The sequence below is a fragment of the Meriones unguiculatus genome, chromosome 7, assembly GCF_030254825.1.
Source record: "Meriones unguiculatus strain TT.TT164.6M chromosome 7, Bangor_MerUng_6.1, whole genome shotgun sequence".
Taxonomy (NCBI): Eukaryota; Metazoa; Chordata; class Mammalia; order Rodentia; family Muridae; genus Meriones; species Meriones unguiculatus.
The window spans coordinates 78459041-78475374 of NC_083355.1; the positions used below are offsets into that span (position 1 = coordinate 78459041).

Consider the following 16334-nt stretch of genomic DNA (forward strand, 5'->3'; position numbering starts at 1 on the left):
CCCAAAGGGCCAGTTATAGATGTTTGTGAGCCACCAGGTGTTCCCACCACGTGGGAATTGAGCTCGGTACTTGTGTAACAGCAGCCAGTGCTTTTAACCACTGAGCCATCTCTGTAGCCCCTTTCTGTGGCATTTTGGTTACCATTGAAAGTAGAGCTGCGAGTGTGTAAAGTCATTTAAAGACTGTTTATATTATTTAACATAATAATTATATAAAACATGTTTAAATGTTACTTTAGGAACTGAAAATGTACATAGTAATGTAAATTTTTTATGTTTCCTAGGTGGAAGGTTTTACTATTGTTAATAGTAACTTGAACTTTTTTTCGCATTGGTAGGGGCTCTTGAAGTCAACCACAGCTTTACAAGATGAGGATTATATGTTACAAATCTATGGGAAGCCACTTTACCAGGGCCATCGCAGCACTCTTAAAAAAGGACCGTATCTCAGATTCAGTTCTCCATCTGCTAAGGCCAGACCACAAAGACCAAAAGTAATAGAGCGAGTGAAAGGTAAGGAAGCTTATTTTCTGTGTCTTACCGCACTGTTTACAGAAGGAGCTTAATACACAACATTGGTGTCTGTTAGTTGTGCCCACAGCTCGGCCTCTAATGCCAAGGAGGAAACAGCAGAGCCTAAGTGTTCAAGAGTGTTTGTGGACACTTTCGTGTTTTTGTTTGTTACCAAAATGTTTTCACCAAACAAAAATGGCTTAATTAAATAGAATACTTTCATTTATTATTCTGTGTCTTGACTCACTCAACCATTTTGTTGGTGTATTTGGATATGGCTTAGCTAGACATTGAGTCTGTTAATTTTGGTTACCTTTTCAAGTTTCTCATCTTAATCTCAGAGTTAGTACGCTCCACTAGCTGTGTCACGAGTGGATAGCAGGCCACGAGGAAGAGCTTCAAGAGCAGGAGCTGTGGTGCTTGTTCAGTTCTCTTTCCTTTGGAAATGCTGCTTGATCAAATCCTACTGATACTATTTCTAAAAGCATGCAACTTAGGATATTTACCTTAATATTTCTCTCACATTCTGGAGATTTATTGTTAAGATTCTATTTGGAGTTTTGAAAGCCCTTCTTGTCCTCCTCCTCCACCTCCTTAAGATGGATTTTCTGTATGGCCCTGGCTGTCCTGGAACATGCTCTAGAGACCAGCCTGATCTCAAACTCAGAGATCCACCTGCCTGGGCTCTATGATTGAAGGTGTACGTCACCACTGCCTTAGCCGCCTGCCTTTATAAGTACATTTTTAATTGAATGAAGCCATGCTCATTTATTATCCGTGGCTGCTTTCATGGTATATCACCAGAGTTGAATAGTCATAGCTGAGAATACATGGCGAGTTAGACCAGAGTAATTCCTGTCTGTCCATTTGCTAAGTTTGCCAACCCCTGGTCTATGTATTATTCCTACTTGAGACCGATACATGGATTAAATTGAATGAATCTTGCTGGGGAAAAGAATTGTTGTATTTCTAGGTGGCTAGTTAATAGATACTTGTTGAATTTTAAATATCTGCGATGATGGTTATTACAGGCACTAAAGTAAAGTCAGCAAGAACACAAACCGACTTTTATGCAGCAAATCCTATGAAAACGAGTTCTAAAATACAACAACCCATCACCACACTGCCTTATGGTGATCAACAATATTTGTTCAGCCCAAGTAGAGAAATGCCTACTGTCTCAGGCACCCTGGAAGGTCATCTAATTCCTATGGCAATTCTTTTAGGTAAGAAACAACAAATATAAGGCTATGGGTAAGCGGGAGGGGGATTATTGCTTATGATCAGTAGCAGACGTTATAAAGTGGTACTAATGACTGTCACTTCCTTTCTTGTGTCTGGGGGGAGCCTCAGAATGTAGCTTTTTGTGGTGTACAGTGATCTCTTAAACAGTGAATTCTTGCCATAATCTCATTCACAGGAAATATTCTCTTGGCGTAATGCTATAGATGACATGATTGACATGTCATTGACATACATAATAATTTAAGAAGTCAAGTTTTTTTAATATTGTCCTGTGTTAGGAGAGATACTTTAAAGCACTTTTATGTTCTTTTGAACCAGGTTGTGATAAGTAAATATTAGGTGATTATATATTCTAGGTGAATGGTTGGGTTTTTTTCCACATATGAGATCTCTATGAGTCATCATATTAAAATCGGACAGATCTGTTGGTGTGTGATATTACATACCTATAATCCCTTTACTCAAGAGCAAAAGGCATGACGCTACATGTGTCTGGGTGCTAGGAACCAAACCTCAGGTCCTCTGTAAGAGCAGCAAGTACTCTTAACCACTAAGCCATCGCTTCAACACCAAATATATTTTTAAAAAAAGATTTATGTTTTTATTTGTATTTGTTTATTTGTATATTTGTATGTATGAGTTTATTTGCACCATGTGTGTGCAGGTACCCATGAAGGCCACAGGGCGTTTAGTCCCCTGGAACTGGAGTTACATAGGTAGGTGGTTGTGAGCCACCTAATGTGGGTGCTAGGAACTGAACTCTTCTAGAAGACCAGCAATTGCTCTGAACTTCAGAGCCATCTCCTTAGCCCATATGTATATGTATATGTATATGTCTTAAATCAGAGATACTTTTATGAGTTGCTATGTCAACTTGATTTCTAATACCTGCTCAAACAGACTTTTTGGATATTATAAAGCTAAAACGTGTATACATGTTACTTATAAACTTATATGTTTATAAGTTACTTACAAACTTAAAAAACATGTATACATGTTATTGGCTAGATTCTGCATCTGAGGGAGGAAATGCCGTTTTTCTTTTTTCTAAGATTGTGTGATCTCACTTAATAATATATGTTCTACATCCTTCCATTTTCCTGAAAAATTTGTAATTATAATATTGTGTTTTATATATGTACCAAATTTTCACTATCCATTTATCTATTGATGAACAGGTTGGTCCCACTTCTTTGCTAGAGTGAATAAAGCAGCAATAAACACATGGGGGAAAATGTCTCTGTGTTAGGGTATGGAGTTCTCTGGTATGTGAGGAATAAACTAGCAGGGTCATATGAGAGTTGTACTTTTAATTTTTTGAGAAATCTCCAAACTGATTTCACAATAGCTGATTTTATAATGGTGGATTAATTTCTGTCCCAACAATGAATACAGGTTCCTTTGTCTCCAACATTTGTTGTCAGATTTGTTGAGGAGGGCCATTCTAACCAGGATGAAGTGGTAGTTTTAATTTATATTTCCATGATGGCTAGAGATAATTGAATATTTTTGAAGCCTAAGCATTTGGGGGTATTCACTCCATTTTTCAAAATTTATTTTTCTTTATTACAATTCATTCACTTCATATCCCAGCTGTAGCCCCCTCCCTTGTGCTTTCCAATCCTACCCTCCCTCCCTCTTTTCCTCCCATGCTCCTCCCTGAGCCCACTGATATGGGATGTTCTCCTCCCCTTCCGTCTGACTCTATCAGGTCTCATCAGGACTGGCTACATTGTCTTCCTCTGTGGTCTGGTAAGGCTGCTCCCCATCAGGGGGAGGTGATCATAGAGCCAGCCACTGAGTTCATGTCAAAGACAGCCCCTGTTCCCTTCACTAGGAAACCCACTTGGACACTGAGATGCCATGGGCTACATCTGTGTTCTAGGTTATCTCCATGACTGGTCCTTGGTTGGAGTATCAGTCCTCAGAAAAGACCACTGTGCCCAGGTTTTCTGGTTCTGTTGCTCTCCTTGTGGAGCTCCTGTCCCCTCCAGGTCCTTGATCTCCCCCTTCTTTCATAAGATTCCCCATACTGCGCAAAATTTGGCAATGAGTCTCAGCATCTGCTTTGATATCCTGCTGGGTAGAGTCTTTCAGAGACCCTCTGTGGTAGGCTTCTGTCCTGTTCCCTGTTTTTCTCCCTCTTCCACTGTCTATCCCATTTGCCTTTCTGAAAGTGAATTGATCATCTTACCCAGGGTCCTTCTTTTTGCTTAGCTTCTTGAGGTATACAGATTTTAGTGTAATTATCCTATATTATATGTCTAATATCCACTTACAAAGACACACATACCATGTGTGTCTTTCTGCTTCTGGGATACCTCACTTAGGATGATCTTTTCTAGTTCCCACCATTTGCCTGCAATTTTCATGATTTCCTTGTTTTAATTGCTGAGTAGTATTCTATTGTGTAAATGTACCACAATTTCTCTATCTATTCCTCCATTGAGAAACATCTGGGTTATGTCCAAATTCTGGCTATTACAAATAAACCTACTATGAACATAGTTGAGCAAATGTTTTAGCAGCTTTGTTCGGTAATCCATTCTATAAAACACTTGGTAACAGATCAGTTTTATAGATTAAAAAATGAGATTTAAGGAATTTATGTCAAAGCTACACAGTTAGAGTAAAACAGCCATTCATACTCAAGCAGTCCAATTGTAGTGTTTTTAGTATGTACTTTGTGCTGTTAACCGTTGTTTTTATTTAGTAAACTTCATTACAAAAAAGTCATGAACTGGAATTAACCAGACCCAAAACCTATATATCTCAGTTCTGGCATTCAAAAGCTGTGCTGCTTCATGGTCAGTGTCAAATGTATTTTTGTGCATTTATCCACTGTTTATTCAGTTCATTTGCGTATTTGTTGACTGGCAGTTTTATTTCCTTGGTGTTTACTTTCTTCAATTCTTTGTAAATTCTGGGTATCAGCCCCTTGTCTGAAGCGTAGCTGGTAGGGATGTTCTCCTATGCTGTGGGTTGTTGGTGTGCTCTGTTGACTGCTTCCTTTGCTGACCAGAAACTTGATTTTCATGTCATATCATCTGTTGATGCTTGGGGCTAGTTCCTGTGTTCTATTAAAAAGGTTCTATTGGAGAACACCAACAGCCCAGGCTCTAAGATCAACAATCAATAAATGGGACCTCATGAAACTGAAAAGCAAAAGACACTGTTGTCAGAACAAAACGACAGCCTACAGACTGGGAAAGGATCTTCACCAACCCTATATCTGACAGAGGGCTGATATCTAGAATACATAAAGAACTAAAGAAGTTAAAAAGCAACAAATCAAGTAATCCAATTAAAAAATGGGGTACAGAGCTAAACAGAATTCTCTGTAGAGGAATATAGAATGCCAGAGAAAAACTTAAAGAGTTGCTCAATGTCCTTAGCCATCAGAGAGATGCAAATCAAAATGACCCTGAGATTTCACCTTACACCCATCAAAATGGCTAAAATAAAAAACTCAAATGACAACACATCCTGTAGAGGTTATGGAGAAAGGGGAACCCTCCTCCATTACTGGTGGGAATGTAAACTTGTACAACCACTTTGGAAATCAATCTGGTGTTTTCTCAGACAATTAGGAATAGCACTTCCTCAAGATCCAGCTGTACCACTCCTAGGCATATATCCAAAAGATGCCCAAGTACACAACAAGGACATTTGTTCAACCATGTTTGTAGCAGCTTTATTCGTAATAGCCAGAACCTGGAAACAACCCAGATGTCCCTCAGTTGAGGAATGGATACAGAAATTGTGGTGCATTTACACAGTAGAATACTACTCAGCAATTAAAAACAAGGAAATCATGAAATTTGCAGGTAAATGGTAGGATCTAGAAAAGATCATCCTGAGTGAGATATCCCAGAAGCAGAAAGACACACATGGTATATACTCACTTATAAGTGGATACTAGACCTATAAGATAGGATAGACATACTAAAATCTGTACACCTAAAGAAGCTAGACAAGAAGGAGGACCCTGGGTAAGATGATTAATCACTTAGGAAGACAAATGGGGTGGACATTGGAAGAAGGAGAAAACAAGAAACAGGACAGGAGCCTCCCATAGAGGGCCTCTGAAAGAATACCTAGCAGTGTATCAAAGGAGATGCTGAGACTCATAACCAAACTTTGGGCAGTGTGCAGGGAATCATATGAAAGAAAGGGGAGTTAGTAAGAGCTAGAAAGGATAGGCACTCTACAAGGAGAGAAACAGAACCAAAAATTCTGGGCACAGGGGTCTTTTTCTGAGACTGATACTCCAACTAAGGTCCATTCATGGATCTAACCTAGAATCCTTGATCAGATATAGCCCATGGTAGCTCAGTCTCCAAGTGTCTCCTAGTAAGGGGAACAGGGACTGTCTCTGACATGAACTCAGTGGCTGGCTCTTTGATCACCTCCCCCTGAGAGAGAGCAGCCTTGCCAGGCCACAGAGGAGGACATTGCAGCCAGTCCTCATGAGACCTGATAAGCTAGGGTCAGATGGAAGGGGAGGAGGGCCTCTCCTATCAGTGGACTTGGATAGGGGCATGGGAGGAGATGAGGGAGGGAGGGAATGAGGGAGGGGGCTACAGCTAGGATACAAAGCAAATAAAATGCAATTAATGTAAAAAATAAAAATTAAAAAAAGAAGGTTCTGTTGGGTGCTGGAGAGATGGCTCAGTCATTAAGAGCACTGTCTGCTCTTTCAGAGTCCCAGGTTCAACTCCCACCACCCACATTGCAGCTCACAACTGTCTGTAACTCCAGCTCCAAGAGACTCAACACCCTCTCATAGACATATATGCAGGCAAAGCACCAATGCACATTAAAATTTAATAAGCAAAAGGTTGTAGCTACCCCTGTATCTTGAAGGGATACCTGTGTTTTCTTCTAGAAGTGGTAGTATTTCAGCTTTTAAAGTCTTTGATCCATTTTGAAACCTGTTTTCGTATAAGGTGAAAAATATTTTTATTCTGTAGGTAGAAACCCAGCTTTGCCTACACCATTTGTAAAACAGGCTATCTTTTTTCCAGTGAACATTTTTGCCTCCTTTGTCAAAAATTGAGTGAGGATGGCCATTTTATTTCTAGGTTCTCTATTTTATTCCATTGGTCGGTCTGTCTGTTCTTATGCCAGGACCAGGCTCTCTCCATCACCTTGGTTTTATAGTATAATTTGAGATTGGACATTGTGATATCACCACAGTGTTCTTACTCCATAGGATTGCTTTGTCTGTTTATGGTCTTTCCTAATTACAAATGAATTCTTGTATTACCTTTTCTAAACCTGTGAGATATGACAGTGGAACTTGGGTAGGTATTGCATTAAATTTGAAATGAATTTTAATAGTATAGTCCTTTTCACAATATTAATTCTGCCAGTCCAGGAGCATGGAATGTCTTTCTATTGTCTAGTATCTTCTATGATTCCTTTTTAATAATATTTTGAAGTTTTTGTTGTAAAGGCCCTTCACTTTGTTTGTTAGGTGTATAAGGACATAATATTGTGGAGTTATTTTGAGTGAAATATTTTTCCTGATTTCTTTCTCTGAGAGTATACTGTTAGTATATAAATGAAGGCTACATTTATTTGTTTGTTTATTGAGACAGGGTCTCACACTAGTCCATGCTGACTTTGAATTTACTATGTAGCCTAGACTGGCCTCAAACTTAGAGCACTCCTCCTGCCTCAGCCATCTAAGTGGTGGGGTTATGGGCTTGTTGCTGCATCCTGAGGCTGCAGCCTCAGGGATGTGGACCTGGCTGGGTCAGCAAGAGAATGAAGGCAAGTCAAACACAAGATGACATACAGAAAAGCTGGGGTTCAGGGAATGGTGGTGAAGAGACCTCTATACTCAGGAGGCCCCCTGCTTATTACATACAGTTGAACAGAGAGGCCGGGTTATTGAATAGAGCTTAATAAAGAGGTAGGGTTAGTACCTAAAAACAAGGAGACAGGCTTAGTTAACCTTGATTGATTCAGTCTCTGTAGGGGGGAAACATGGGAAGAGAGAGTTACGGTGGACATTTTCTACACGCACTATCTATGTTTGCACTTGGATGAGGAAGTCAGCCTAGCGTTTCCTGAGCCTAGGCAGGAGAAAGCTTTGTCATCTTTCCATGGAGCTGAGGCTTTGAGGGCCTTGAAATGATTGTGTCCATGTCAACAGCACATGTTCACTAAGGGCTTCCTCTGGGCCACTCTGCCCAGCTCCGTCATCTTTACTTTGAAATGTGAAAACAAATAGGACTTTTGAAATTAATCCTGACAGTATGGAGAATGTCCTAATATGTAGATACTTTTTTGTACTTATTTATTTATTTATTTGTATATTAATCACAGGTTATTTACTTTGTATTCCAGCTGTAGCCCCCTCCCTCATTCCTTCCCAATCCCACCCTCCCTCATCTCCTTCCTACCCCCTGTAAGTCCACTGATGGGGGCAGTCCTCCTCTCCTTCCATCTGATCCTAGATTATCAGATTTCTTCAGGGCTGGCTACAAAGTCCTTTTCTGTGGCCTAGCAAGGCTGCTTCTCCCTTAATTTGTAGATACTAACATTTATTTTAAGAATTAAGGTAGCAGCCTGGCACAGTGGCACACACCTGTAATCCCAGCACTCAGGGAGGCAGAGGCAGGTGGACCTCCATGAGTTTGAGGCCAACCTGATCTACAAGGTGAGGCCAGGACAGCCAAGGCTCTGTTACACAGAGAAACCCTGTACAGCTAAGATAGCACATGTGAAGTGGGCATTATATGCAAGGTTGACGTGCGAACATGTGCAGACAGTGGTGATGAAGAGAGGTAATTGTGAGATGCTGCTTTCCTTTTGTGTGCAAGGACAGTGACAAAGATCCGGTCACTTGACTCTTCACCTTATATTTCATAGGACAAACCCAAAGCAATAGTGAGTCCATGCCACCTGCTGGAGTAATGGTAAACAGGCCACATCCTGTAACTGTGACTACTTCTATTCCTCCATCATCTCAAAAAGTAGCATCTGGAGTCAAGAAACCTAATATAGCAGTAATAGAAATGAAATCAGAGAAGAAGGAGCCTCCCCAGCTCTCGGTCCAGGTATGCCAGGGTGTGCGAGCAGACCCGTTACAGCCTATGTAAGTGACATAAGCCATTGGAACCTAGAACTCATTACATAACTTTATGAGGCCTTTGCTTTCATTGAGGTTCCTTTGTGACTGTGGAACTGATCCTAATGAGATGCCTCTATCCTTGCTCTGCAGCATTTAAGTTTTGCTTCTAAGTCAGTAATCCATATTCAAGTGACAGGACACTGTTGTAAAGGAATGGTTGAACCAAGCACTGTAAGTAACTTTTAAAAAGGCAGTACAAGCACTCAGGAGGCAGCCAGGAGGAGTTCCACAGCTACAAAGCCAGCCTCATTTACCTAGCAAGTTTTAGCTAGCCAGCTAGGGAGTCACTGCCTCGATAGTAAACAAGCAAGCAAACTAACAAAAACCCAGACAAAACAACACAGTCTACAAAAGAAACCAGAGAGTTAATGAAGGCTGTGGCTAATATAATCAATACTTAAAACTTTATCCAATCATGGGGACATAACTGAATGTAGAAGGAACTCATTTTTATGTGCAAAAATATTCAAGCTAACTGTTCTTCTCAATTTAATGTGCAATCTTAGTGAAATGTTATTTTTTTTTAAAAAAATAACATGAGATTTTTATTTTCTTAAACTTGAACTTTCGGATAATTATGATATCTGAAAGAATAAATGGTTTAGAAAGGAGTTTTTTTTTTCTTTTTCTTTTTCTTTTTCATGAGCCAGCCATGGTAGCTTATTTGAGCCAACTTTTAAGAGGTAGAGGCTGAAAGATCAGGACTTCAAGGACATCCTCAGCTACAGAAGCAAGTTCAAGGTCAGGCAGCATAGGTTGTGTGAGACCAGTGGAGGTTACTAGACTACTGTAGTGAGATTTCAGAATTCACTTTATTATTTAGGAAGCATATATAACATGATGGAGGGGAGGCTTGTTATAAGTGAAATAATGTGTATTATATTTAGCTAATGACATAAAAGGTTAGTTTTAGACTCCAGGTTCTTACTGTATAGCACATGAGCTTCACATTGGCCAGTTCAAATTATAAAATAATAAATTAAAAAAATTTGAAGATAATTTCATTCAATTTTTTATTAAAACTGAAGCAAATTCTGGATGTTGGGGAAGATGCTTTAGATAAAATGGGAAAGAGAGGTTTGAATCTAAAATCTAAAGGTTATACATGTCAAAAAAATTTAACTAAAAATGAGAACAAGATACATAAAGAATTTGTTTTTAAATACAAAGACAAGTAAGTTATAAGAAAACATAGATCCAAATCCAGGTGTTGTCAGAGCACGTGAATGAGATTCTACAGGAGAGCTAAGTGCATTTAAGAACAAGGAAATTAGATAATAAGTTTTGCTTATAGCTAAGATAATAAAAATTAAAATAATGATAATATACAAAACTGTTAATTCTAGCGGAGGATAAAACTTACAATTATGTTTTTGATGATGTAAACAGAAAGTAGATAGGATTTTGCCAATAATTACTAAGAATATTGAATATTTATGCACAGTGGCCCCAGAAGTTCATCAAAAATCTGTCTACCATGATGTAACTCAAAGTTTGGGAAGGAAACACTGCATGTACGAAGATGTTGGGGTTTATGTGTAATAATGGGGAAAACTGCCGCTAAGGAATATGATTAAATAATTGAGGAATGTATAACCCTTCAAATGTTATGCAGTTATTTTAAAACAAAGTCTGCAGTAAAGCAGGATAAGACAGGTGGTGGCACAGGCCTTTAATCCCAGCGCTCAGGAGGCAGAGGCAGCCGCCTCTCTGGGAGTTCAAGGCCAGCCTGAACCACGGAATGAGTTTCAGGACAGCTAAGGCTACACAGAGAAATCCTGTCTCAAAAGATTAAAAAGAAAAGAAAAGAAAAGAAAAAAAGCAGAAGAAACAGGAATGAGATATAATATGCTTTCATACTTCAAAATGTCTGTTAGCCGCAATAAAAATTTAAAGTGCATGTTTTGTCTGTTTTTGACAATTACTTAAGTCATAGTGGTAAACAGAAAGCCAGATGTTGTGTTCTGTTGTAGATCCTACCTAGTGTGGATATTGACAGCATTTCACACAGCAGTATTGATGAAATGTCCCCTCCACCAAGTCCCAAGGAAGCCTCTCTTCCTCCATTGCACACCTGGATCCAGGTAGTTTTCCGAGTTCTTTCATATCGTTAACTGTCACTCCATGCGGAGCTCTCAGCGTATCACAGTGTATTATGGTGGATGTGTTGGTTCATACTTTTAAGCACCTGAGGCAAAGGCAACCAGATCTCTGTGAGTTTGAGGCCACCCTGCTCTACATAGTGAGTTCCAGCCAGAGCTACATAATTCACAATATGTAACAATAATTTAGCTTTATGACAAAATTGAAATGAGTGTCAAATTTGTCTGCAGAGTTCTAAAGAAGTTGGCTTGAGATCTTTATAAATATTCAGAACATAGTAATTCTTAGCATAACATAATAATTGTGAGACTCTCACAGGTAAAGAATTTCTGTATCTTTGATTTATATGAAAATATTTGATTTATATGAAAATTATAAATTGGAATATAGATTTCTATACATTTGCTTATTGTGTGTGTCTGTACATGTGTGTATGTATATATGTGCATGTCCACCTGCATGTGTATACATGCAACAGTGTACATGTGGATGTCAGAGGACAGCTAACAGGAGTCTGTGTTTTCCTTACACCACATGTGGGTTTCAGGGATCAAAGTCAGGCTTGACTACAAGTGCCTTTTCCCATCCAGAATTTGAGTGTTAATAGTGACAAGAATAGTTTATATTTTGAGATGTTAAATTTCTTGTCACATTGTTGACCTATAAAAATAGACATTTTTTAATTAATTTGCTTCTGAATAATGATATTATGACTTTTATTATAGCAAAATAGGACTGTAACTTGTGCCTGGTTTTGTCTAATATAGCAAATTGATTATTGAGCTTATAGTTTTTAAAAATATCAAAAATTGCTTGATGTGACGGCAGAAGAAGGCATATCCTTGTGAATTTGAGATCAGCTCCATAGGACTAAGACCCTGTCTCAAAAAAGAAAACAAACAGATCGGAAACAAAAGCCAAAAATCAGTTGGGCACGTCTGTGCACACCTATAATTCCCAGCATGTAGGAGGCAGAGACAGGAAGATTTCTGTGAGTTTGAGTCCAGCATGGTCTGCTGAGTCAGCTCAGGAGAGCCAGGCTGACACAGTGGCACCCTGTTTAAAGGGGGTTGGGGACAGAACTCAAAAATCTTTCATGATCATGAACACTGTAATATAAATGGAATTTATACCTAGTCTAACTAATAAACTTTTTATAAGTAATTTTGTTTTTCTCTGAAGTATATTAGAACATGTATGATAACAAATAATACATTTTGGATTATGTATAATTCTGTTCTCAGCAAGAAACTTGTCATTTTTCATAAGTAGATTTTATATAGCAAGGCCTAGATAGTAAACTTGAAGATAACTTTATTTTTATTAAAACATTTTGAAGATTTACTTATTCATTACTTAAATCTATGTATGTGTGGCCCTGTGTGAGGTTTTATATGCACCAAGTCCGTGCAAGTGTGAAGGCCAGAGGGCATTGGATTCTGCAGCTGGAGTCACAGGCAGTTGTGAGCTGCTGGTCTCTGCAGGGCACGGTCTCTGTAATCTAAGTGCATTGTTTTTGTGTGTGTTCATGTTTATGCGGTGCTTGTGTGTAGGGTGTGTGCAGAGGTCAGAGACAACTTTGAGGAGTTGTCCTCTCCTGTTATGCGGGTCTCAGAAATCAAACTCAGGTTGTCTGGCTCGTTGACAAGTACAAGGTAAAGAGCTATTGAGCTGTGTTGCTAGCCTCATTTTTCTTTACTTTTAAAATGATTCGAATCTGTTTCTGTCTTTGGTGAGTCTGTGAATGTATACACCTTCATAGCTACGCGTGTAAGCATTTCCCGCAGGTGTAAAATTGCCCTGTTGGTAGTCCTTCGCATTTTGCCCTGGAATCTGGGGATATGGCTCAGTGGGTAAGAGCACTTGTGGCTGTGCCTGAGGACCTGAGTTTAATCCTCTAGACCCACATGATGTAAGGAGAAGCCTGATTCTGGTAATTATCCTTTGACCCTTCACATGAAGGCTTTGATGTCATTGTGGGCACAAACAAAATAAAATAAAAAATGTAATTTTTAAAAATTTGTATTTATTGATATAGTTTAAATGTCAGGCTGGTATTTGTGTTTGTCTTTCGAGACAGGGTCTCACACTGTAGCCCAGACTATCTTAGGACTCATTAAGTAGCCCCTACTAACTCTGAGCTCACATAATCCTGCTGTGGTCCCCGAATGCTGGAGTTAGGCAGTGCGGGCCACCTAACCTGGATGATTTAAAAAAATATTTTTTGTTGAAAATAACTTTTTGGCCAGACAGTGACAGCACATACCTTTAATCCCAGCACTTGGGAGGCAGAGGCAGGCAGATCTCTGTGAGTTCAAGTTTCAGGACATCCAAGGCTACATAGAGAAACCCTGTCTTGAAAGACCAATAAATAAATTAAATGAATAAAGACAAATGAATGAATGAATAATTTATTATAGTTTTTAGAATGATGAGATAATGGATTGAGGATTAACCTGGATTTCATTTACAAATTAAAAATCACTCTGAACAGAATATCAAAATAATAGGGCAATATTAAGATTAAAATCTGAGAAATTATAAGTACTTTAAAATTGAAGGCAATAAAACTTTCTAAAATATTTTCTTAGGCTCCGGAATTTGTGAAGATGGAAGAAGAAGATGTGAAGCTTTCAGGAACTAACTTTGAAGAAGTAATTGATGTTGTTCAGGTAACAAAGCTTAGAGACACAGGAAATCATTTTCCTACAAATATTTTTCCAGGTGGTTGACTGTCTTTTGACTGTCACACCTGCACCTCAAGGCTGTGAGAAGTGAGTCTTCACTTTGATGCAAATAGACTTTAACTTTTACATATGCTCATTTACATTTCTTTTAGAATTTGTGACTTTTTTTTCCTGTAGTATGCTGTTGCCTTCATAAACTTAACGGTAGTCCACTGTTTCCCCCCTGGAACGCACCTGCTCCCGTCATTCCTCCACTTTCCCTCTCTCCAATCTATTACATTTAACTCTTCATTTCGGGAGGCAATAGTTAGGTTTATATTGAGAAAAAACCTACAAATATCCAAAAATTCAAGGAAGACCCTGTATGCATGTCAGAGTTATAAAAATGATGGAAATAGTAAAATGGGAGAGAAAGATAGGAAAATGTAAAACACATGAAAAATGGAGACACACACACACAAGATTATTTTAATATTATGAATATGGCATTTAGCATTAGGGAAAATACTTTTCACATTTCTTTGACTTTCAAACTAAGATGACTATGTTAATGAGGGGCCAGAGAGATGGCTCAGCCGTGAAGAACGTCAGTGCTCTTGCAGAGGAAGCAGTTCAGTTCTCAGCACCCACGTGGTGACTCACAACTGCCTCTGACTCCATTTGCAGAGGATCCAACTTCTTGTGACCTCTGCTGGCACCTGCACATGTGGTACACACACTTAAACTCAGATACATAAAATACATATACATAAAATACATACATGTTTTTAAACAAAATCTTATGTTTTAGAATTTGCAGAGGTATGCATTGTACCGAGATATGTTTCCTCATGTGAATGTTAGCTGAGTATTTTGAAGCCAGGAACCTTGTTTGTCTTTATATTCCTCGCATGTTGTTGTTGTTGTTAAATAGAATTGTTTTTTCAATGTATATGTGGAAGAAAGAGTTACAGAACTAACAATGGATTTGGGGTTGAGTGGCAAGGGCTCCTAGTGCTCTAGCTCTCTCACTCACTACCCAAGGGCTTTATTCCTCCATAGGATATTGATGAGCTGGGGTATTTAAAGAGACTGGACATTTTTGAGATGTTTGTATAATTATAAATAAAATTATATCTATGATTTGGATTAAAATGATCTATGAAAGAGAAAGTGGATAGGGTAGACAATTTGGGTGGCAAAGTAGACCGTGAGTTGATAATTGTTGAGTTTGGGGACTAGACACATGTAATTCAGATCATTTATATATAACGTGTTGTACCTAGGCATTATTTTATTTTTAAACATGTAGCATTTATCATAAAGAAAAGTTTTTAAAAAAATCAAAGAAATAATTTTGGAATGTGACATCATGATGAAAATGTGTAAGATAAACTATATGTATGTAAATTTCAGGTTCTGAAAGACTGAAATAATTGGGATCATCAGTTTTTTGTGATAATCAGGTTCATAAATTTCTGTATATTTCATAAGGTTCAATGCTAGAATCCCCAACTTTTCTAGCTTTATGACTATAAAGAACGGATACTGATTTTTTCTATGGTGTGTATGGTGATGTGAGGTGAGACTCAGGTAGGCAAGGGTCCTACCACTAAACTATACCTGGAACCTGAGCAGTTTACGGAAGGCAAACTGTGTGGATGCCTTTTCCCCAGTGTCACGTGTGACTTTCTTTTGTTTGTGTTGGGATAAGGGTAGTATGTATGCTATATTTCATGTCATACCACCCAAGCAGAAGGTTATTGACTGGTTTGTGAATGTTGGTTAATTCCTATAGCCGAGTTCTTTGCCTATGCTTGGCACTTAGTACATGTTGAACAGGTACATGAATATGATAGTTTGGTTTTTCTTTTGTTAGCAGGAGGAGGAAAAACGTGATGAAATTCCTGAATGTTCTGCACCAATGTTGGAATTTAATAGAAGTGTTAAAGTCGTTCCTACAAAATATAATGGTCCTTCATTTCCTCCAGTGGTTTCTGCTTTTCATCCCACTACTGATATCTTGGATAAAGTAATTGAGAGAAAAGAAACATTGGAAAATAATTTGATTCAGTGGTAAGTTTATAATTCTGCTGGTGTGAGTAGAATTAGAATAGCACATATAAATAAATAGAAATGGCTTAGAAGAGTATTCAGTAAGAGTGAAAGATGGTACCCTGCTGTTTAAATAAAGCAAGAGACACAGTGTAAACCTAGTGTATAAGACCGTAAAACAAATTTGCACTGAACAAATATTTGAAATATACATCAGGTTATCAACTGTACTTATCTCTGACTATAGGATTACAAGTGAACCTTACCAATTTAAAGAAAAAAAAAAACCACCTTATTTTCTAAATTTTCCACAATGAACCTCTTACATTTATAGAGCAGTAATTTTTACTATGCCTATTAGCTGCTCTAAAGAAGTATACTGAAGAAAGTGGCCTGCTCTGTACTCTTTGCTTTTCCTTTGACCTTCCTAACAGTGACCTTGGAATACATGTTTCTTTGCTTTTCAAGAAAAGAGTGCTACCCTGTATTGCAATCTGTTTGCTTATGTTTTTGTTAAGGGGAGAACAGGACTTTTTGTAGCATTTTTTAAACTAAAATCACTTCACCCTAATTCACAAACAGAAGTATTGCATGGCTAGTTTAAAGAT

At 38.3% G+C, this 16334-nt stretch overlaps 1 protein-coding gene across 5 annotated transcripts in view; it reads left to right on the forward strand.

The window, feature by feature from the left end:
- Kiaa0586 (KIAA0586 ortholog) overlaps positions 1-16334 on the forward strand; it is a 106035-nt gene that overhangs the window by 40354 nt on the left and 49347 nt on the right. For 3 of the 5 annotated variants that reach the window (XM_060387621.1, XM_060387622.1, XM_060387623.1), the window contains 6 exons: positions 339-513; positions 1545-1739; positions 8641-8828; positions 10876-10986; positions 13597-13677; positions 15551-15747. In XM_060387621.1, coding sequence (XP_060243604.1) covers positions 339-513; positions 1545-1739; positions 8641-8828; positions 10876-10986; positions 13597-13677; positions 15551-15747 — 947 coding nt within the window. The remainder of the gene's footprint in view (positions 1-338; positions 514-1544; positions 1740-8640; positions 8829-10875; positions 10987-13596; positions 13678-15550; positions 15748-16334) is intronic. The other 2 variants (XM_021642643.2, XM_021642644.2) reach the window with 1 other exon arrangement.